Source organism: Epinephelus lanceolatus, chromosome 4 (genome assembly GCF_041903045.1).
Source record: "Epinephelus lanceolatus isolate andai-2023 chromosome 4, ASM4190304v1, whole genome shotgun sequence".
Classification (NCBI taxonomy): domain Eukaryota; kingdom Metazoa; phylum Chordata; class Actinopteri; order Perciformes; family Serranidae; genus Epinephelus; species Epinephelus lanceolatus.
In genome coordinates, this window is record NC_135737.1 from 49,855,191 (window position 1) to 49,879,317 (window position 24,127).

The following is a 24,127-nucleotide window of genomic DNA, read 5'->3' on the forward strand; positions in this document are numbered from 1 at the left end:
TTCATATTAAAACATTTAATCTCGCCTTGGCTTTGAGCTGATTCACAAACACAGGATTCACCAACACGTCCCAGAATGCTCTGACATCATGCTAATCAATCAGCTCATCATCCATCGATAATCAATTCAGTGCATTCATCACATCATCTCTGTCTGCAGACACCTGTCAGCCACCGTGCCCAAAACACTCTACCTCCAGGTGACCCTCACACATTAAGGCAGGTAATGGATCACACAGCTGATTATTGATCACACAGCTGATTATTGATCAGTGAGCTGATTATCTAAAGTTGGATTGAAAACCAATCCTGTCCCTCACTGGCTGTTTCTGTTCTGTTTAGAAATCAAACAACTGGAGTTTAACTGGAGTTAAACTGTAGTTAAATTAGAGTCCAGTCAGTGTTATGGAACGATGGCTGAAACCATCCAATCACCACCAACGTGCCAAAATATTTTTGTTTTAAAATAGTTTTTTTTTCTTTAAAATATAAAAAACATCACTTCCTGTTTTTCTTCCATACAGATGAGCATCAGAGATTCTTTTTTTGTAAATATAAAAACATTTGATCGACAGATTTTGGTCTTTTTTTCACATCAAGAACAGTTTATAAATATTTTTCTCTTTTTACAGCGCTCTGCTACACGACTGTCAGACTTTAAAAAAACATCTGAATCTTTTACAGCGGTCAGGTACAAAAATAACCAGTAAAAACACAAAGAAAAAAAAAGCTCTGCTACACCTGTACGGCCACCTGATGACCACCTGACAACCACTTGAAGACCACGTGATGACCACCTGTATGGCCACCTGACAATCACCTGTTCGGCCACCTGATGACCACCTGACAACCACTTGAAGACCACCTGATGACCACCTGTATGGCCACCTGTACGGCCACCTGACGACCACCTGTACGGCCACCTTACGACCACCTGACGACCACCTGAAGACCACCTGACGACCACCTGTATGGCCACCTGACGACCACCTAAAGACCACCTGACGACCACCTGACGACCACCTGAAGACCACCTGATGACCACCTGTACGGCCACCAAAAGACCACCTGACGACCACCTGAAGACCACCTGATGACCACCTGTACGGCCACCAAAAGACCACCTGACGACCACCTGAAGACCACCTGACGACCATCTGATAACCACCTGTACGGACTTGTACAGCCACCTGACAACCACCTGTATGGACTTGTACAGCCACCTGACAACCACTTGAAGACCACCTGTATGGCCACCTGACAACCATCTGTAAGGCCACATGACGACCACCTGATGACCACCTGTATGGCCACATGACGACCACCTGTACAGCCACTTGACGACCACCTGTACAGCCACCTGATGATCACCTGTACGGCCACCTGCAACCACCTGTATGGCCACTTGACGACCACCTGTACAGCCACCTGATGATCACCTGTACGGCCACCTGCAACCACCTGTATAGCCATCTAACAACCACCTGTACGGACTTGTACAGCCACCTGATGACCACCTGTACGGCCACCTGACGACCACCTGTACGACCAGGTGCCTGTACCTGTTCGGTCACCTGTATGAACACCTGACCACCACCTGACGACCACCTGACAACCACCTGTACGGACTTGTGCAGCCACCTGAAGACCACCTGTATGGCCACCTGACAACCACCTGTACGGACTTGTACAGCCACCTGACAACCACCTGTAAGGCCACACAACGACCACCTGACAACCACCTGTATGGCCACCTGATGACCACCTGTGCGGCCACTTGACGACCACCTGTACGGCCACCTGATGATCACCTGTACGGCCACCTGCAACCACCTGTATGGCCATCTGACAACCACCTGTGCGGACTTGTACAGCCACCTGACGACCACCTGTACGACCACCTGTACAGGCACCTGATGACCACCTGTACAACCAGATGCCTGTACCTGTTCGGTCACCTGTATGGACACCTGTACATGTACGGCAACCTGTACGGCCACCTGTACGGACACCTGTGCTAACACCTGTACCTGTTCTGCCACCTGAACAGACACCTGTACAGACACCTGTATGGACACCTGTACCTGTACGGACACTGTATAGACACCTGTACCTGTACGGACACCTGTATGGACACTTGTACCTGTTCGGCCACCTGTGCAGACACCTGTATCTGTTCGGCCACCTGCACAGACACCTGTACGGACACCTGTACGAACACCTGTACCTGTTTGGCCGCCTGAACAGACACCTGTATGGACACCTGTACCTGTATGGACACCTGTATGGACACTTGTACCTGTATGGACACCTGTATGGACACTTGTACCTGTTCGGCCACCTGTGCAGACACCTGTATCTGTTCGGCCACCTGCACAGACACCTGTTCGTCCACATGTATGGACACCTGTACCTGTACAGCCACCTGTAAAGACATCTGTTCAGCAATCCGTACGAACATGTGTACCTGTTTGGCCACCTGTACAGACATCTGTTCAGACACCTGTACAAACACCTGTACCTGTTCGGCCACCTGTACGGACATCTGTTCAGCCATCCATACGAACACATGTACCTGTTCGGCCACCTGTACAGACACCTGTATGGGCACCTGTACCTGTATGGACACCTGTATGGACACTTGTACCTGTTTGGCCACTTGTATGGACACTTGTACCTGTACGGACACCTGTACAAACACCTGTACCTATTCAGCCACCTGAACAGACACCTGTATGGACACCTGTACCTGTATGGACACCTGTATGGACACTTGTACCTGTGTGGCCACCTGTATGGACACTTGTACCTGTATGGACACCTGTACGAACACCTGTACCTGTTCAGCCACCTGAACAGACACCTGTATAGACACCTGTACCTGTATGGACACCTGAACCTGTACAGACACCTGTATGGACACTTGTACCTGTTCGGCCACCTGTGCAGACACCTGTATCTGTTCGGTCACCTGCAAAGACACCTGTTCGGCCACCTGTATGGACACCTGTACCTGTACAGCCACCTGTAAAGACATCTGTTCGGCCATCCGTACGAACATGTGTACCTGTTCAGCCACCTGTACAGACATCTGTTCAGACACCTGTACAAACACCTGTACCTGTACCTGTTCGGCCACCTGTACGGACATCTGTTCAGCCATCCGTACAAACACGTGTACTTGTTCGGACACCTGTACAAACACCTGTACCTGTACCTGTTCGGCCACCTGTGCGGACACCTGTACGGACACCTGTACCCACACCTGTTCAACCACCTGTATGACAACCTGTACGTGTTCGGCCACCTGTGCGGACACCTGTACAGACATCTGTTCAGCCATCCATACGAACACGTGTATCTGTTCGGCCACCTGTACAGACAGCTGTGCGGACACCTGCATAAATACCTGTATGACCACTTGAACGTGTTTGGCCACCTGTGCGGACACCTCATCATCATCATCATCATCATAATGATTATCACCAACATCATGGTCATCATCATCATCATCACCATCATCATCATCATCATCATTATCACCATCATCATTATCATCACCATCATCACCATCATGGTCATCATCATCATCATCACCATCATGGTCATCATCATCATCATCATTATCATCATCATCATCATCATGGTCATCATCATCATCATCATCGTCACCACCACCACCATCATCATCATCATCACCATCATCATCATCATCATCATTATCATCATCATCACTATCATCATCATCATCATCATCATCACCACCACCACCACCACCATCATCATCATCATCATCATCACCATCATCATCATCATCATCACCATCATCACTATCATCATTATCATCATCATCACCATCAGCACCATCTTCATCACCATCATCACCATCACCATCACCATCATCATCATCATCATCATCACCATCAGCACCATCTTCATCACCATCATCACCATCACCATCAGCACCATCTTCATCACCATCATCACCATCACCATCACCACCACCATCATCACCATCATCACCATCATCATCATCACCATCACCATCATCATCATCATGTCTCTCTGTGGTTCAGATGGCAGTGTCCCAGAACACGGTGGTGCTGGTCTGTCCGGGGCCAGAGGAAGTGGGAGGGGCAGAGTATGGCGGCGGCTGCTTCCTCCTCCAGCTGGGCAGGATGGGCATGCTGTCCTGTTTACACAGATTCTTCTCGGGCCGCTGGCGAGCTTTGATCTCACGACACAGAATCCTCTTCTTCTCTATCATCTCCATCATGGTGGCGTCTCCACACAGCCACGGCATCTGCAACAGCAACAAGTCCTTACTCGTCACTTATTGATTTGTTATTGATCAATTACTGATCAGTTATTGATCACTCATCACCACTGCTCGCAGTGGCTGATCGTGACTTTGTTGTCATATGAAGTGTCTGAATGTTTGTTTTATGTCTTTTCATTGATCAGTTTGTAAATTAAATTTTCATTTAATCAGATTTTCTGTTGTGAACAGTAAAAAATTAAAGTCATTAACAAAAAGATTCATGTTTTTCTGACACTGAAACTTGTTAATATGAATATATGAACATGTTAATTTATACGAGTTCATGATGTTTGAAATATGTGTTGATGTTATTTATTGTCTAGTGATTGGATGCCGAGGACTGTCAGTATGTCATGTGACTTCATCTCAGATGGGCGGGGCTTACTGCCATTAAAGGCTCTAAAGTCTCAAAAGGTAGACAGACAGACAGACAGACAGATAGACAGACAGACAGGTACAGACAGACAGACAGCCAGACAGACGGAAGGGTACAGACAGACAGACAGACAGACAGACAGACAGGTTGTCAGTATGATGTCAGTGTCACACTGGTTTATTGACAGATGATGATGACAGGTTTAAAAAACAGTAAATACAGATTTTAATCAGATCGTCAGCAGGAAGTAAAAATCATCACGTTTGAGTCTGAAGTTTGAGTCTGTAGTTTGAGTGTGAAATTTGAGTTTGTAATTTGACTCTGTCATTTGAGTCTGATGTTTGAGTTTGAGTCTGAAGTGTGAGTGTGAAATTTGAGTTTGTAGTTTTACTCTGTAGCTTGAGTTTGTAGTTTGAGTCTGAAGTTTTATGACATTAAGTATTTTATTTTTGGACTCATAAGCATTTATTAACAAACACACAGTTCCAGACTTTATTTAGACATTTATCATCATTTCGAGCCGAAAGATTTAAAAACAGACAAATGTGTGGTTTTATTTTGAAGGAGCAGTTTGTGATTCTGATGGCTGATTGTTGAGTTGCAGTCGACAGATATAGATGACCGCTGGTAGTTGGACCGTACCTCAAAGCGTCGGTAACAGACGACCTGTGAATGACTCTTAATGATCAATGTCCAGAATTACACACTGCACCTTTACAAGGTGGAACAACAAACAACAAACAATGAAGGACATCAGAATATGAATGAATTCTCTCTACATGGCATAGAGGGGTGCGTCTTTATGATGGTAGGTGGAGTTAGTATGGGGTGGGTTGGGTTAGAATAAGGTGAGAATAGAGTTTGTATCAGTGTAAATACATGTAAAAAATACATTTTAAAAGAAATTCAAATTAATAAAGTGCTCCAGTGTGAGTTCAATGTTAGCATGAAGCTAATTACATGTTAGGTTAATGTTAGCGTGAGGCTAAATTCATGTTAGGTTAATGTTAGCATGAAGCTAATTACATGTTAGGTTAATGTTAGCGTGAAGCTAATTACATGTTAGGTAAATGTTAGCGCGAAGCTAATTACATGTTAGGTTAATGTTAGCATGAAGCTAATTACATGTTAGGTTAATGTTAGCGTGAAGCTAATTACATGTTAGGTTAATGTTAGCGTGAAACTAATTACATGTTAGGTTAATGTTAGCATAGAGCTAATTACATGTTAGGTTGATGTTAGCGTGAAGCTAGTTAAAAGTTAGTTTTATGTTAGCATGAAACTAATTACATGTTAGGTTAATGTTAGTAACTAAACTTTGTCTGATTATTAAAGCTTTACAGTTCATATTTACAGATTCATTTTCAATACAAAAAACATTTAGTTGAAATATTTTACACAAAACTAAGCCACTGATCCTTTGAACAAAGAAAACACTTTGTTTACATGTTGACTTGTTTACTAGTTTTCATGTTTACAGTTCAGAAGTGAGTCAGCTGATGGATCGAAGCTTCTGTCCGTCTGTAAAACATTTTACGTTCTGTCGTTCATCGACGGTGAATCCTGCGTGAAAATATAAAGTCTGTGTTTATTTCATTGTTTTAATTAGACTGATGTTCGTCCTCTGGCAGACAGACAGGTAACAGACAGACAGGTAACAGACAGACAGACAGTTTTACAGGTGTGGTACCTGGCTGAGGGCGGGGTGATGTGGTTCATGCTGATGGCGTTGTGGCGTTCCACCTGGAGAAGGAACTCCTGATGTTGAGGCTGAACGGCCTAGTTTACACACTGACTTCGATTCTGCAGACAAAAATATTTATATCAAAATGTTAAAATCTTCAGATTGTATGAGGGACATCAGTGAGACCACTCTGTAAAATTAAATTATAAACTATTTGATTTAAAGTTCATGTTGTAACTGCTTGAGTCACCTCCTCCTCCTCCTCCTCCTCCAGACAGCATCATAGTCGGACTGACAGACGATCTTCCCATCCTGCTGGATCCTGGACTGGACTGTCCATCTCTGTCTTTACTGCCATGTCTGGGCAGAGACCTGGAGTCTCCTACAGAGACAGAGACAGAGATAGACACAGAGACAGGAAACAGAGACAGGGGACAGACACAGACATGATGAAACAATAAAACCATCTGCCTTGTTTCCTCGGAGGTTTCAGAGGATTTATTTGTCCAACACAATAGAGATATCAATAAAACCCTCAAATTCAGAGAAGCAGCAGAACCAAAGCAAATCTGAGAAAAGAAAAATATAACTTTAAATAATAAAGAACGTATGAGAACTGGTGAGAAACAGGAAGAAGACAAACCTAAAGAACTCTCCAGGTTCTTCCTCACAACATTTGAACCAAAGTGAACTTTTCTCCTAGAACGTGTTTGAGGCTGCCACAGGAAGTGACAAAACGCAGGGAGGAAGTCACAGAGAACCTGATTTATCAGTCCAACCTGTTGGCAGGAGAGTTTGATATCCTATTCTCTGTGCATACTGTCATTTCAGTGTGTCTCTCCTGATGACTCCCACCTGAGCTCGTTACTCACCTGCTCTTGATTTTACCTCCTGTGAACCCTGTATATATAAACTCCCCCTGTTCGCTGCTGTACCGCTGTGAGGGTCCAAAAAACAAAGGGATGTCGTATGCTGTAAAGCCTCTGAGGCAAATTGTTATTTGTGATATTGGGCTTTATAAAAAAAATTGACTGAATTGAATTGTTCTCCCTGTTCTTGGTTCTACCTCACATCAAAGGTCTCTATGGTTCATGACTTAACCTTGGTTTTATCTTTCAATTTTGTCATCTTCCTGTCTGCATCTGTTCGCTCTGTTTGGACCGACCTTAAGTATTTGAGTGCTGGACTCATCAGTTTGAGTCAAGACTGACTCTTAAAGTTGGGGCTGGCTCTTATAGTTAGGGCTGACTCTTATAGTTAGAGCTGAGTCTTATAGTTAGGGCTGACTCTTATAGTTAGAGCTGAGTCTTATAGTTAGGGCTGGCTCTTACAGTTAGGACTGGCTCTTAGGACTGACTCTTATAGTCAGGACTGCCTTTTATAGTTAGGACTGACTCTTATAGTTAGGACTGGTTCTTATAGTAATGGTTGGCTCCTATAGATAGGACTGACTCTTGTAGTTACGGCTGACTCTTATAGTAAGAGCTGACTCTTATAGTTACGGCTGACTCTTAAAGTTAGGACAGACTCATAGTTAGGACTGGCTCTTATAGTTAGGACTGGCTGTTATGGTCAAGACTGAGTTTTATAGTTAGGACTGGCTCTTATAGTTACGGCAGGCTCTTATAGTTAGGACTGGCTGTTATGGTCAAGACTGAGTTTTACAGTTAGGGCTGGCTCTTATAGTTACGGCAGGCTCTTATAGTTAGGACTGACTCTTATAGTTACAGTAGGCTCTTATGGTTAAGACTGACTCTTATAGTTAGGACTGACTCTTATAATTAGGACTGACTCATAATTATGGCTGACTCTTATAGTTAGGACTGGCTCTTATGGTTAAGACTGGCTGTTATGGTCAAGACTGAGTTTTATAGTTAGGACTGGCTCTCATAGTTACGGCAGGCTCTTATAGTTAGGACTGACTCTTATAGTTACGGCAGGCTCTTATGGTTAGGACTGGCTCTTATAGTTAGGACTGACTCTTATAATTAGGACTGACTCATAATTACAGCTGACTCTTATAGTTAGGACTGGCTCTTATGGTTAAGACTGGCTGTTATGGTTAAGACTGAGTTTTATAGTTAGGACTGGCTCTTATAGTTATGGCAGGCTCTTATATTTAGGACTGACTCTTATAGTTACGGCAGGCTCTTATGGTTAGGACTGGCTCTTATAGTTAGGACTGACTCTTATAATTAGGACTGACTCATAATTACAGCTGACTCTTATAGTTAGGACTGACTCTTATAGTTACAGCAGGCTCTTATGGTTAAGACTGACTTTTATAGTTAGGACTGGCTCTAATAGTTAGGACTGACTCTTATAGTCAGGACTGTCAGGCTGGCTCAGGGTTTTCTTGGACCAGCCTGTAGTTAGTGGATTAAATTAAACTGCCCCTCCTGCCTTCTGATCCATTCTTCATCACCTGTCTGCCTGATGTAAAATTGATTTAATAAGGATGGAGTACTGTTGTGGTACTGTGGAACAGATGGAGTACTGGTGCAGGACTGGTACAGTACTGGTGCCGGTCTTACCTTCACTCCCTCGGCTCTTCCTGCCTCCTGATCCTTTCTTCGTCACCTGTCTACTTGAGGTAAACAGGTTGTTGAGTTCATCCAATGGGCTGGTGGGAGTCTGTGATCTCATCGAAACATTTTGCATGGAGCCGTGGGTGGAGGAGGAGTTACTTAGTTTTGCCCCGCCCTCACCAGCCCTCTGTGAGGATGAAGAGGAGGAAGAGGATGAACGAGGCATACTTCCTCCTGCCATCAGAGCATCGTATGGTGGCGGTCTCTTAAGGCTCAGAGGAGTCAGAGAGCGACCCATGCTGACCGGAGACGGACATGCTGATTGGCTGCGAGGGTAACCATGACCACTGTGGGTGGAACCAGAGGACTTGTAGAGATTGGAGGGGAGAGGTGGAGCTGATGAACGGCCAGAGGATGTGATGGTGTGGGTGGAGGGCAGATCCCGGTCCCGGTTCCGGTCCCGATCTCGGTCTCTGTCTCGGTCTCGCTCCTTGCGGTGGTGGGTGGAGCTCTGCGAATGCTCCACACCACCTGACTTGTTGTAGGAGATGTTATCAATCATGGGCAGTCGGGTGACGTCTAAAGGGGTGAGGGGGGACTCGTCAGAGTTGGGAGAGCACTGAGCAGGGGCAGGGGGAAAGACGAGCAGTGGTGGACGGTGAGTCAGGAGGTTGGGGAAAGGTGGAGGGATGTCACAGAGAGAGCCGCGGGATGCCCAGGCTTCAGGATCCATGATGGCGGAGTGAGCGTCCTGCAGGAAGTCCTCCAACATTGGGTATTTCATCTCCTCATACACCGACTCGCTCTGCTCATCCTCCACAGCTTCCTGACCTTTCAGTTCCCGCAGGATGTTTCCCACCATCTCGATGTAGACGGGTTCCTCGTCGTCTGTGTCTCTCGAGGCCGGACTCTGAGTCTGAGACGAAGATTTGTCCCATCGCAAGGAAGACTTTTTGTTGCCATGGTTATGAATATAAGATTCATCGAAGGAGGTGCTGAGCTGAGTGTTTGGATTCCTTTTGGGTTTTGGTGGAGGCATCTTCTTGTAGTCCTCACTGTAGAGATGGCATCGAGCTGCAAGGAGACAGAAAGACAGACGGACGGACAGACAGAGAGACAGACACATGAGACACAATGACAGCAGCATCTCTTCCTAATGTAACTTCTTAAACATGCAACTGTCCACTTATTCCAGGGGGTGTCATGTTTAATTTACAGGTGTCATGTTTAACTGACAGGTGTCATGTCTAAACAGCAGGTGTCATGTTTCATTGACAGGTGTCATGTCTAAACAGCAGGTGTCATGTTTAACTGACAGGTGTCATGTCTAAATGACAGGTGTCATGCCTAAACGGCAGGTGTCATGTCTAAACGGCAGTCATGTTTAACTGACAGGTGTCATGTTTAACTGACAGGTGTCATGTCTAAATGACAGGTGTCATGTTTAACTGACAGGTGTCATGTTTCACTGGCAGGTGTCATGTTTCACTGATAGGTGTCATGTCTAAATGACAGGTGTCATGCCTAAATGGCAGGTGTCATGTTTAACTGACAGGTCTCATGTTTCACTGACAGGGGTCATGTCTAAATGGCAGGTGTCATGTTTAACTGGCAGGTGTCAGGTTTCACTGACAGGTGTCATGCCTAAACGGCAGGTGTCATGTTTCACTGACAGGGGTCATGTCTAAATGGCAGGTGTCATGTTTAACTGACAGGTGTCATGTTTAACTGGCAGGTGTCATGTTTCACTGACAGGTTGTCATGTTTAAATGACAGGTGTCATGCCTAAATGGCAGTCATGTTTAACTGACAGGTGTCATGTTTAACTGGCAGGTTACATGTTTCACTGACAGGTGTCATGTCTACATGACAGGTGTCATGCCTAAACGGCAGTCATGTTTGACTGACAGATGTCATGTTAAACTGCCAGGTGTCATGTTTCACTGACAGGTGTCATGTCTAAATGACAGGTGTCATGTCTAAACGGCAGGTGTCATGCCTAAACGGCAGTCATGTTTAATTGACAGACGTCATATTAAACTGCCAGGTGTCATGTCTAAATGACAGGTGTCATGTCTAAATGACGGGTGTCATGTTTAACTGACAGGTGTCATGTCTAAGCGATAGGTTTCATGGGCCCTAGGCGTTTTTGGGGTATTTTTACTGCCTTTACTTTTAACCCTCTGTGGTCCAGAACCGCGCCGGCGCATCAAAATCACGTGACTGATTTGAGACGATGTAGCAGCAACACGCAGCCTCGCTGAGTCTCCGTTTCATTTTGTGTGGAAAGTGCAAACTTCAAACTTTGTACCACTTTTTAAATCGTCTTGATAGGCCATATAAAACCGGACTTATGATAAATAATAAACGCCATGATTTTCCTGAATATTTTTGTCACGTTTGATACGCGTTTGATGCAGGAAGAAACGGTAAAAGCGGGCCGTTTGGCCCGACGAAAGTGCTGAAGGCAACAGCAAAAAAAATAAAAAAAACGACACCCCCTTTTCCTATTGGTTGAAAAATGCACCACGTCAACCAATCACAAAATTGTATGGCAACACACATCATTTGTTCCTGGGGAAGAGGGGGAAGTTGTGGGAGTGACGGCAGCGAGAGAGACCGCGATCGCGATCACAGATAGAGTTGGGATTTGTGACGTTTAGCGTGTTTGGAGTGTATACTTAGTGTGTGGTGTAGTGTGTTTTGGAAGAGGAGAGAGGAAAATGAGCCTCCAACGACCGCATTGAGCGGTACTCGGAGGTCCACACAGAGGAGCGGACGGTGTGGCAGGGCACGCCCACCAGGTCCGGATCTCCGTTTGCTCAGGCAGCAGAGCCACACAGTGTGTGTCACTCCTCCTGTTGTCCTACTGTTGTGTCCCCCTCCTGTAGTGTGTTGTGGTGGACAGGAACTGTTTTTCAGAGTGGCACAACTAATTTGTGTAAGATCACGTAGGAGAAAAGCAAGCACTCTCAAAATAAATCCCCTAGAAAGGTGCATGGCCAAAAACAGCAACAAACAGACATTTTGACAGAAAGTCTTCTTCTATGAAAAAGACTTTCTGTCAAAATGTCTGTGTTTCTGGTACTGCCACCCAAGTTGGTTTATTAAATTTATCAAAAGGACATTTGTGAGTGCTGGCATTTTTCCCTTTGACAAATAATTTGTGTGACATCTGATTGTTTTGTAAATAGTTGTTCAAAAAACGCCTGAGGCATTGCTTGCATTTTAATGTAAATAGTTATATATAACGTTGTTTGCTAAATTAGAACATATGTTTTTGAAGTTTACAATTTATATTTTTATTCTAAGTTACACAAATGGTTCGTTAGACATGTTTGTGGTTTTCACAGTAAAAAATCTAACTTTTTCCTACTCAGATTTTATGTTTTTTATGTGATTTTAGGTCCAGTGTGTTAATACAGTATGTCAAAATGAAAAAATAACTGTAAAGTCACACAGGTGAGGTTGTGCTGAAAAGAATGATACCAAACAAGGCAAGGTAAACAGTTTTTTTAAGGTGAAATTTAAAGGTAAAATGAAAACTAGTCAAAAATGGCCAATTACCCCCTAGACCCTTAAGTTCATATCACAGTCATTATAAAGGCTACATACACATGCTATATCTTGTTTTTTTTCAGGACAATGTGGGCTAACCAGATTTGCCTGGACATTTCATGTCCTTCTTTGTGACTGTATTTTATATTAATTTTTATATCAATGAAAAAAACAAATCTGTGTGCCTAAATTCTTACTTTTTTACATGTATCTCACCATAGCAAGTTGAAAAATGACATATTTTGCCATATATGAAGAGGGGAGACTCTCTGGAATCTGGCAATATAAGAACCATGATGCTGGGATATTCTGTCACTTCACAGCTGTCCAAAACATGTGGTTTGTGCCAGCCGGACATGATTGCCAGTATTTTTTCATTATTGCAAGAAATTCCATAGACTCATTCACAAGTCAAAAATGTGTTTTATCTGAAAGAAACATGCAATATTTACATCTAAGATCATACAAAAATAGTCAACCAAGTGCAGTGATGTTCTCCAAGATAATATTTGCCACTTTGTTTGCAGTAAACAAAGTTTGTTGTTGTTTCTCAGTTTCAGTTATATATTGGGGGGGCATTTTGGGCATTGGGGGGGACACATGTCCCCCTCAATGTATATGGTGACCTGGGCCCTGTCATGCATGCATAATTAGGCTACAGTTGTCTGGGTGCGCAAAGGTGAAGTGGCTGGTCTTGTCATACAAAGTTTGATGGAGTGTCAACTGGACAATATGGAGATATTTGCATCTTGAAAGCCGGACTACAAATGTGGATAGACAGGGAGAAACACACACAAGCCTAAGATGTGGCAAGATACGATATTCCTCACTATATGAAGTGACTGATAACAAGATCTGTATAATGGATTGTAAAGAAATTCGTCAGGTTTTTATTTTGTAGACAATTAATCTGGATTTATAGCATGATGGGATGACAGCACAATGATGTGTGGTATCAGTGGAAAGCTCTGCTCATGCGCTTTCATGTGATATGCGTGGCATTTCTGTGCGAGCCTGCATTCGCGAGTAATCCATCCAAAAGTAATGTGTGTGCAAAGCTGTATGAAAGCTCTGTTATACATAATTTTAGTGTAACTTTATCATTTTTTTTGCTGTGAAAACATTGGACTACCGACAAGTGCTTGGCCTTGTCGGAAAGTTTCACGTGATATGCGTGGCTTCTCGCTATGATGCACGGTCGCGGAGAAAATCAATAGAGAAGAACAGGTGTGAATTTCGACGCACTATGTGTCATTTAGGCCCTTAGGGTTAACTGACAGGTGTTGTTGTAAGCTACTGACAGGTGTTGTTGTAAGCTACTGTCATTACCTGCATCTCTCTTTCTCTTTCTCTCTCTGTCTCATTGTGTCATGCGGATTACTGTTAATTTATTATGCTGATCTGTTCTGTACGACATCTATTGCACGTCTGTCCGTCCTGGAAGAGGGATCCCTCCTCAGTTGCTCTTCCTCAGGTTTCTATCATTTTTTTTCCCCATTAAAGGGTTTTTTTGGGGAGTTTTTCCTGATCAGCTGTGAGGGTCCAAAAGACAGAGGGATGTCGTATGCTGTAAAGCCCTGTGAGGCAAATTGTGATTTGTGATATTGGGCTTTATAAATAAAATTGATTGATTGATTGATTGATTGATGTGTTCCTGTCAGGTGTGTTGTTCTCACCTTCAGCCTGCTCTGACGTCTCTTTGGTCTCTTGAACGTCTCTCTTGGCGACTCCTGAGCTACCGTTCACCATCTCGGAGCTGCTGCTCAGTTTAGTGTTGGGGTCTCTCTTCGGTTTGGGTGGGGGTTGTTTTCGGTTGGGGTTGGAGTCGTCGTCTCCTCCGCCCACAGAGTGGAGGGACTGGGATCGGACAGCGAAGCCTTGACTGGGAGGTGGCAGGCGGTCCTGCGGTGCTGGCATTGTCATGAAACCCATCCTGAAATGTTTTCCAGAGTACGCCCCGTCTGTTGCGATGGCAACATCTTCACCAATCCTGGATAGACCAATGGAAAGACTCGTTAGTAAAACTGTTTGGACAAACATCTATAAAATACACAAAAACAAAAACTGACCTGATAACCTTGATACACACACTGCATGTTGAACATAAAATATCAAACTTATCAAACGACTCATAAACATCGGCCACAGCAGAAGGCATGGTAAATATCAGCACAAAAATACTGTCGTGGATCAAAACACCAGTTGAATTTGTAACAGCAGACTTTTATTACATTACAGACATTTCATTTACTGCACATCACTGAAAAGTTTATTCCGTAGTCACTCCCACCGAGTAAACGTACAGCAGACTGCCAACTGACCGACAATCACTGTCACATTGAGCAGGAGAAGGAGGAAGAGGAGGAGTAGGTTGGTCATCTGTGGTCTGAGTCCTGTCGAATGCCTGTGGTCTGAGTCCTGTTGGTGGTCTGTGGTCTGAGTCCTGTCGATCATCTGTGGTCTGAGTCCTGTTGATCATCTGTGATCTGAGATCTGTCGATCATCTGTGGTCTGAGTCCTGTTGATCGTCTATGGTCTGAGTCCTGTTGGTGGTCTGTGGTCTGAGTCCTGTCAATCATCTGTGGTCAGAGTCCTGTCGATCATCTGCGGTCTGAGTCCTGTTGATCACCTGTGGTCTGAGTCCTGTCGAATGCCTATGTCCTGTTGGTGGTCTGTGGTTTGAGTCCTGTCGATCATCTGTGGTCTGAGTCCTGTTGATCATCTGTGATCTGAGATCTGTCAATCATCTGTGGTCTGAGTCCTGTTGATCGTCTATGGTCTGAGTCCTGTTGGTGGTCTGTGGTCTGAGTCCTGTCAATCATCTGTTGTCAGAGTCCTGTCGATCATCTGTGGTCTGAGTCCTGTTGGTGGTCTGTGGTCTGAGTTCTGTCAATCATCTGTGGTCATAAACCTGTCGATCATTTGTGGTCTGAGTCCTGTCGATCATTTGTGGTCATAGTCCTGTTGATCATCTGTGGTCTGAGTCCTGTCGATCACCTGTGGTCTGAGTCCTGTTGATCATCTGTGGTCTGAGTCCTGTCAATCGTTTGTGGTCTGAGTCCTGTCAATCGTTTGTGGTCATAGTACTGTCGATCACCTGTGGCCTGAGTCCTGTCGATCATTTGTGGTCTGAGTCCTGTTGATCATCTATGGTCTGAGTCCTGTTCGTCATCTGTGGTCTGAGTCTTGTCGATTGTCTGTGGTCTGAGCCCTGTTGATCATGTGTGGTCTGAGTCCTGTTGATCGTTTGTGGTCTGAGTCCTGTTGATCATGTGTGGTCTGAGTCCTGTTTATCATCTGTGGTCTGAGTCCTGTCGATCATTTGTTGTCTGAGTCCTGTCGATCATCTGTGGTCTGAGTCCTGTTGATCATCTGTGGTCTGAGTCCTGTTCGTCATCTGTGGTCTGAGTCCTGTTGGTGATGTGTTGTCTGAATCCTGTTGATCATTTGTGGTCTGAGTCTTGTTGATCATTTGTGGTCTGAGTCCTATCAATCATCTATGGTCTGAGTACTGTCGATCGTCTGTGGTCTGAGTCCTGTCGATCGTTTGTGGTCATAGTCCTGTTGATCATCTGTGGTCTGAGTCCTGTCGATCACCTGTGGTCTGAGTCCTGTTGATCATCTGTGGCCTGAGTCCTGTCGATCATTTGTGGTCTGAGTCCTGTTGATCGTTTGTGGTCTGAGTCCTGTTCGTCATCTGTGGTCTGAGTCTTGTCGATTGTCTGTGGTCTGAGTCCTGTTGATCATCTGTGATCTGAGATCTGTCGATCATCTGTGGTCTGAGTCCTGTCGATCATCTGTGGTCTGAGTCCTTTCGATCATTTGTGGTTATAGTCCTGTTGATCATCTGTGGTCTGAGTCCTGTTGATCACCTGTGGTCTGAGTCCTGTCAATTGTGTGTGGTCTGAGTCCTGTCGATCGTTTGTGGTAATAGTCCTGTTGATCATCTGTGATCTGAGTCCCGTCGATTACCTGTGGTCTGAGTCCTGTTGGTGGTCTGTGGTCTGAGTCCTGTCAAACATCTGTGGTCTGAGTCCTGTTGGTCATCTGTGGTCTGAGTCCTGTTGATCGTGTGTGGTCTGAGTCCTGTTGATTGTTTGTGGTCTGAGTCCTGTTGATCGTGTGTGGTCTGAGTCCTGTCGATCGTTTGTGGTCATAGTCCTGTTGATCATCTGTGGTCTGAGTCCTGTTGGTGGTCTGTGGTCTGAGTCCTGTCAAACATCTGTGGTCTGAGTCCTGTCGATCGTCTGTGGTCTGAGTCCTGTCGATCATTTGTTGTCTGAGTCCTGTTGATCGTCTGTGGTCTGAGTCCTGTTGATGATCTGTGGTCTAAGTCCTGTTCGTCATCTGTGGTCTGAGTCCTGTTGGTGATGTGTTGTCTGAATCCTGTTGATGATTTATGGTCTAAGTCCTGTTCGTCATCTGTGGTCTGAGTCCTGTTGGTGATGTGTTGTCTGAATCCTGTTGATGATCTATGGTCTGAATACTGTCGATCGTCTGTGGTCTGAGTCCTGTTGATTATCTGTGGTCTGAGTTCTGTTGATTATCTGTGGTCTGAGTACTGTTGATTGCCTGTGGTCTGAGTCCTGTTGATTATCTGTGGTCTGAGTCCTGTCGATCATCTGTGGTCTGAGTCCTGTTGATCGTTTGTGGTCTGAGTCTTGTTGATCATTTGTTGTCTGAGTCCTATTGATCATCTGTGGTCTGAGTCCTGTCGATCATCTGTGGTCTGAGTCCTGTCGGTGGTTTGTGGTCTGAGACCTGTTGATCATTTGTGATCTGAGATCTGTCGATCATCTGTGGTCTGAGTCCTGTTGATCGTCGGTGGTCTGAGTCCTGTTGGTGGTCTGTGGTCTGAGTCCTGTTGATCGTTTGTGTTCTGAGTCCTGTCGATCATTTGTTGTCTGAGTCCTGTCGATCGTCTGTGGTCTGAGTCCTGTCGATCATCTGTGGTCTAAGTCCTGTTCGTCATCTGTGGTCTGAGTCCTGTTGGTGATGTGTTGTCTGAATCCTGTTGATGATCTAGGGTCTGAATACTTTCGATCGTCTGTGGTCTGAGTCCTGTTGATTATCTGTGGTTTCAGTCCTGTTGATTATCTGTGGTCTGAGTCTTGTTGATTATCTGTGGTCTGAGTACTGTCGATTGCCTGTGGTCTGAGTCCTGTTGATTATCTGTGGTCTGAGTTCTGTCGATCATCTGTGGTCTGAGTCCTGTTGATCGTTTGTGGTCTGAGTCTTGTTGATCATTTGTGGTCTGAGTCCTATCGATCATCTGTGATCTGAGTCCTGTCGATCATCTGTGGTCTGAGTCCTGTCGGTGGTTTGTGGTCTGAGACCTGTTGATCATTTGTGATCTGAGATCTGTTGATATTCTTTGGTCTGAGTCCTGTTGATCGTCGGTGGTCTGAGTCCTGTTGGTGGTCTGTGGTCTGAGTCCTGTCGATCGTCGGTGGTCTGAGTCCTGTCGGTGGTTTGTGGTCTGAGACCTGTTGATCATTTGTGATCTGAGATCTGTTGATATTCTTTGGTCTGAGTCCTGTTGATCGTCGGTGGTCTGAGTCCTGTTGATCGTCGGTGGTCTGAGTCCTGTTGGTGGTCTGTGGTCTGAGTCCTGTCGATCATCGGTGGTCTGAGTCCTGTCGATCATCTGTGGTCTGAGTCCTGTTGATCGTTTGTGTTCTGAGTCCTGTCGATCATCTGTGGTCTGAGTCCTGTCGATGGCCTGTGGTCTGAGTCCTGTTGATCATTTGTGATCTGAGTCCTGTCGATCATTTGTTGTCTGAGTCCTGTCGATTACCTGTGGTGTGAGTCCTGTTGGTGGTCTGTGGTCTGAGTCCTGTTGATCATTTGTGGTCCGAGCCCTGTTGATCGTCTGTGGTCTGAGCCCTGTTGGTGGTCTGTGGTCTGAGCCCTGTCGATCATCTGTAGTCTGAGTCCTGTCGATCATCGGTGGTCTGAGTCCTGTTGGTGGTCTGTGGTCTGAGTCCTGTTGATCATTTGTGGTCCGAGCCCTGTTGATCGTCTGTGGTCTGAGCCCTGTTGGTGGTCTGTGGTCTGAGCCCTGTCGATCATCTGTAGTCTGAGTCCTGTCGATCATCGGTGGTCTGAGTCCTGTTGGTGGTCTGTGGTCTGAGTCCTGTCGATCATCTGTGGTCTGTGTCCTGTTGATTGTTTGTGGTCTGAGTCCTGTTGATCATTTGTGATCTGAGATCTGTCGATCATCTGTAGTCTGATTCCTGTTGGTGGTCTGTGGTCTGAGTCCTGTCAATTGCCTGTGGCCTGAGTTCTGTTCGTGGTCTGAGTCCTGTCGATCATCTGTGGTCTGAGTCCTGTCGATTGCCTTTGGTCTGAGCCCTGTTGATCATTTGTGGTCTGAGTCCTGTTGATCGTCTGTGGTCTGAATCTTGTTGATCGTCTGTGGTCCAAGCCCTGTTGATCGTCTGTGGTCTGAGCCCTGTTGATCGTCTGTGGTCTGAGTCCTGTCAAGTGCCTTTGGTCTGAGCCCTGTTGATTGTCTGTGGTCCGAGCCCTGTTGATTGTTTGTGGTCTCAGCACTGTTGATCATTTGTGGTCCGAGCCCTGTTGATCGTCTGTGGTCTGAGCCCTGTTGATCATCTGTGGTCTGAGTCCTGTCGATTGCCTTTGGTCTGAGTCCTGTTGATCATCTGTGGTCTGAGTCCTGTCGATTGCCTGTGGTCTGCGTCCTGTTGATCGTCTGTGGTCCGAGCCCTGTTGATCGTCTGTGGTCCAATCCCTGTTGATCGTCTGTGGTCTGAGCCCTGTTGATCATTTGTGGTCCAAGCCCTGTTGATCGTCTGTGGTCTGAGCCATGTTGATCATTTGTGGTCCGAGCCCTGTTGATTGTCAGTGGTCTGAGTCCTGTTGATCGTCTGTGGTCTGAGCCCTGTTAATCATTTGTGGTCCGAGCCCTGTTGATCGTCTGTGGTCCGAGCCCTGTTGATCGTCTGTGGTCTGAGCCCTGTTGATCATTTGTGGTCTGAGTCTCGTTGATCGTCTGTGGTCTGAGTCCTGTTGATTGTCTGTGGTCCGAGCCCTGTTGTTCGTCTGTGGTTTGAGCCCTGTTGATCATTTGTGGTCCGAGCCCTGTTGATCGTCTGTGGTCTGAGTCCTGTCGATTGCCTTTGGTCTGAGTCCTGTCGATCATCTGTGGTCTGAGTTCTGTTGATTACCTGTGGTCTGAGTCCTGTTCGTGGTCTGTGGTCTGAGTCCTGTCGATCGTCTGTGGTCTGAGCCCTGTTGATCATTTGTGGTCTGAGTCCTGTTGATCGTCTGTGGTCTGAGCCCTGTTGATCATCTATGGTCTGAGTCCTGTCGATTGCCTTTGGTCTGAGTCCTGTTGATCATTTGTGGTCCGAGCCCTGTTGATCGTCTGTGGTCTGAGCCCTGTTGATCGTTTGTGGTCTGAGTCCTGTTGATCATCTGTGGTTTGAGTCCTGTCGATTGCCTGTGGTCTGAGTCCTGTTTGTGGTCTGTGGTCTGAGTCCTGTTTGTGGTCTGTGGTCTTAGTCCTGTCGATTGCCTGTGGTCTGTGTCCTGTTCGTGGTCTGTGGTCTTAGTCCTGTTTGTGGCCTGTGGTCTGAGTCCTGTCGATTGCCTGTGGTCTGAGTCCTGTCAATCATCTGTGGTCTGAGTCCTGGTCTGTGTGTCTATATGTGTCTCAGTGTGTCTCTGTGTGTCTCTGTGTGTCTCGGTGTCTCTGTTTGTCTCTGTGTCTGTTTGTGTTTTTGTCTCAGTGTCTCTGTGCCCCCCTTGTCCTCTCAGGTCCTCCAGGTGTTGTCCTTACCTCTTGATGGCGTCCTCCTGCCGTCTTTTCTTCTGGTGTTTCTCCTGCAGGTATGTCCAGTTAGTCTGGTTTCGGATGCGGTCACTCTCTCTGGCGATGTCAGAGGCATTCTGGATCACCAGGCCATCGTATGTCCTCAGACAGCTGTCCTCCACATACTGAAAGAACCTCCTGAAGGACGACGTGTCCTCCTGAGAGGTCATGATTCTCAGAAGACCTGAGAGGACGATCAGAGAGGACACTAAGTCCAGGGTGTCTTTCACATTAATACAAATTAATTAAGTGTCTTTGTGTCTCTGTCTGTCCCCTCCCCCACTTCTCTGTGTCTCTCTCTCTGTCCCTCTGTCTCCATCAGTCCCCTCTCCCACCTCTCTGTGTCATGACCTGGCTCAAAGCCATGACAAAAACGTGGAGACGTACGGTTTTTAAAGTAAAACGAAATGATTTTATTACAACCAATATAAAATTAGATAATTGGCAACATAATCAAATACTAACTGAACTAACAAATAAACTAACTAAACAACAACATAATGCGCCGAGGAATCGCGGGCGCAGTGATGCAGCCACGCCAGGTAGGTCACAGAGCAGAGCAGAGAAGAGAAGCCCAAATGTGAGGAGTAGTGCCAGCTCTTATACACCTGTGGACTGGCCAGGTCCACCCAGGTGTGGCAAGCCCCACCTACGACCTGCAGGGGAAGACAAGACAACACCAAAGAGGGAACACAGAACACAACAGCAGGCCCTAGAGGCAGGAGGCCGTCACACTGTCTGTCCCTCTGTGTCTCCATCAGTCCCCTCCCCCACCTCTCTGTGTCTCTGTCTGTCCCTCTGTGTCTCCATCAATCCCCTCCCCCACCTCTCTGTGTCTCTGTCTGTCCCTCTGTGTCTCCATCAGTCCCCTCCCCCACCTCTCTGTCTCTGTCTGTCCCTCTTTGTCTCCATCAGTCCCCTCCCCCACCTATCTGTGTCTCTGTCTGCTCCCTCCCCCACCTCTCTCTGTCTCTGTCTGTCCCTCTGTCTCCATCAGTCCCCTCCCCCACCTCTCTGTCTCTGTCTGTCCCTCTGTGTCTCCATCAGTCCCCTCCCCCACCTCTCTGTCTATGTCTGTCCCTCTTTGTCTCCATCAGTCCCCTCCCCCACCTATCTGTGTCTCTGTCTGCTCCCTCCCCCACCTCTCTCTGTCTCTGTCTGTCCCTCTGTCTCCATCAGTCCCCTCCCCCACCTCTCTGTCTCTGTCTGTCCCTCTGTGTCTCCATCAGTCCCCTCCCCCACCTCTCTGTCTCTGTCTGTCCCTCTGTCTCCATCAGTCCCCTCCCCCACCTCTCTGTCTCTGTCTGTCCCTCTTTGTCTCCATCAGTCCCCTCCCCCACCTATCTGTGTCTCTGTCTGCTCCCTCCCCCACCTCTCTCTGTCTCTGTCTGTCCCTCTTTGTCTCCATCAGTCCCCTCCCCCACCTCTCTGTGTCTCTGTCTGCCCCTCCCCCACCTCTCTGTCTCTGTCTGTCCCTCTGTGTCTCCGTCAGTCCCCTCTGTGTCTCCATCAGTTCCCTCCCCCACCTCTCTTCTGTCATTGTCTGTCCCTCTGTGTCTCCATCAGTCCCCTCTCCCACCTCTCTATCTCTCTGTCGTTGTCTGTCCCTTTATGTCTCCATCAGTCCCCTCCCCCACCTCTCTGTCTTTGTCTGTCCCTCTGTGTCTCCATCAGTCCCCTCCCCCACCTCTCTGTCTTTGTCTGTCCCTCTGTGTCTCCATCAGTCCCCTCTGTGTCTCCATCAGTCCCCTCTGTGTCTCCATCAGTCCCCTCTGTGTCTCCATCAGTCCCCTCTGTGTCTCCATCAGTTCCCTCCCCCACCTCTCTTCTGTCATTGTGTGTCCCTCTGTGTCTCCATCAGTCCCCTCCCCCACCTCTCTGTCTTTGTCTGTCCCTCTGTGTCTCCATCAGTCCCCTCCCCCACCTCTCTGTCTCTAAAAATGGAACAGGGAGTCAGCTGGTGGTAACCTAGCAACAGCAGCATCTCTCACAGGAACATGATGTAATGCTTCCTGTCCACGGATGAGGAAGAGGAGAGGAGAGGAGGGGTGAGGTGGAGAGGAGGAGAGGAGGAGAGGCAGAGAGGAGGAGAGGATGAGAGGAGGAAGGGGAGAGGAGGAGAAGAGGAGGAGAGGACGGGAGGAGGAGAGGAGGAGAGGAGGAAGGGGAGGAGGGGAGGAGGTAGGGGAGAGGAGGAGGAGAGGAGTAGGAGAGGAGGGAAGGAGGGGAAGAGGAGGAAGGGGAGAGGAGGAGGAGGAGAGGAGGGAAGGAGGGGAAGAGGAGGAAGGGGAGGGGAGGAGGAGAGGAGGAGGGTGAGAGGAGGTGATGCACAGACTAGACTTTAGGATCCAGTTTTAAAAAAAAGATAGTGGAAGGATTCCAGAAGTCTCCTCCTCCTCCTTTCCTGCTCCCGCTCCCGCTCCTCCTGCTCCTGCTCCTCCTCCTCTCCTCCTCTTCACCAGTTCCCTGTCTATACTGGATCAAATCTCCTCCAAGTTCTTAGTGACCCAGCTGCTGGTTATGACATCACAGCTGTGAGCTCCTCCCCCAATGTGATGGTGACCAATCTGAATCTACTTCCTGTTTCTGACACGTTTACAGAAACAAAAGACGCAAATGTTTTATGAATTCAATGTTTGATTTAAAGAGACTGTTTCCTGTCAGGTGACCTTTCATTTTATCATTGATTATAAATAAATAAATACGTAAATAAAAGAGACAGTTTCCTGAAACTCTGATGATGACCTTTGACCGTGGAACGTAACTCGTTCCTGCGTATCGATCAGTCAGTGTGATGATCAATAACTTCAGATCAATAAGCGACGTCTTGTTTATTTTTTGTTGTGTTTGTCATTTGTTGGTAAAAGTCACTTACTGTCTGAACTTTGACCTTCTGTCCTGGATGGTTATTAAAAACACTTCAGGTGTGTTCTTTCAAAATAAGAGTCTGTAACTTTGTTCTCAGGTCTGATCCAAGATGGCCGCCATGTTTCTGTTTGTGACACACATACAGGGTGTGAAGGAGCCAGATGTGTTTGGACAAACTTTATTGACACTGTCGACGCACAGATGAACATTTCTCACCAGCAGAGACGACAAAGTCTGAACGAGATGACGAATAAAAAAACAGGAGACAAAACACAAAACATGAAACATGACAGACTGAAAGAAGAGAGGACGAGACAGGAGGAGAGAGAGGAGGAGAGGAAAGTATGAGGAGAGGAGAGGAGAGGAGGAAAGAGGAGGCTTACCACAGGATCAGTGAAGACTCAAACTCCCTGCATCCCTCCTCCAATGTCTCCTCCAATGTCTCCTTCCGTGTCTCCTTATGTCCCTCCGTCAGTGTCTCCTTCCTTCCCTCTGTCAGTGTCTCCTTCCTTCCCTCCTTCAGTGTCTCCTTCCCTCCTTCAATGTCTCCTTCCCGTGCAGAAACAAAGATGGAGTGATGAAGCTTCCTCTCTGCAGCTCAGACGAAACGATGACTCGCTGTGATTCTCGTCCGCAGCGACGTTAAGCCTCATCCATCCTTCCACACTTCCTTTTTCTCTTCCTTCACTCCGTCCTCCCGTCATACATCCTCACACACACAAACAAACACACACACACACACACAAACACACTCTCACACACCCTTCAACCGCACACACACACATCCCCGTCGACAGTCGCCACAAGAAACGAGAGGCTGAAACCACGGCAACCTGACAGCATCCTAACCCGGCTGACTCCTCCCCCTCCTCCCCCTGCTGCTGCTGCTGAGAGACAGAGAGGAAGAGGAGGAGGAGGAGGAGGAGGAGGAGGAAGAGAAGGAAGAGGAGGAAAAG

The 24,127-nt window shown here is 46.7% G+C and overlaps 1 protein-coding gene across 2 annotated transcripts; it reads right to left on the reverse strand.

Annotated features, from left to right (window-relative positions):
* nyap2a (neuronal tyrosine-phosphorylated phosphoinositide-3-kinase adaptor 2a) lies at window positions 1-24,050 on the reverse strand. Of its 2 annotated transcripts, XM_033636423.2 has the most exons (8): window positions 23,555-24,050; window positions 20,271-20,487; window positions 14,143-14,456; window positions 8,915-9,982; window positions 6,631-6,762; window positions 6,387-6,499; window positions 1,068-4,302; window positions 1-1,011 (listed from the first exon to the last, which is right to left on the reverse strand). In XM_033636423.2, the coding sequence occupies exons 2-7, from the start codon at window positions 20,471-20,473 to the stop codon at window positions 4,072-4,074; spliced, it is 2,061 nt and encodes a 686-aa protein (XP_033492314.1). In that variant the 5' UTR covers window positions 20,474-20,487; window positions 23,555-24,050; the 3' UTR covers window positions 1-1,011; window positions 1,068-4,071. The 2 variants fall into 2 exon arrangements, with proteins under 2 accessions (XP_033492314.1, XP_033492323.1); XM_033636432.2 differs by lacking the exons at window positions 1-1,011; window positions 1,068-4,302 and adding an exon at window positions 5,138-6,259.
* Between the last annotated feature and the right edge of the window lie 77 nt (window positions 24,051-24,127).

Excerpts from the sequence above, each read along its gene's own strand:
- nyap2a (XM_033636423.2), bottom strand. The coding sequence starts at position 20,473 with ATGACCTCTCAGGAGGACACGTCGTCCTTCAGGAGGTTCTTTCAGTAT. Across the intron at positions 9,983-14,142 it reads GACGTCAGAGCAGGCTGAAG|CTCGATGCCATCTCTACAGT; the intron begins GTGAGAACAACA and ends GTCTCCTTGCAG. Across the intron at positions 4,303-6,386 it reads ATCACCCCGCCCTCAGCCAG|ATGCCGTGGCTGTGTGGAGA; the intron begins GTACCACACCTG and ends TTGCTGTTGCAG.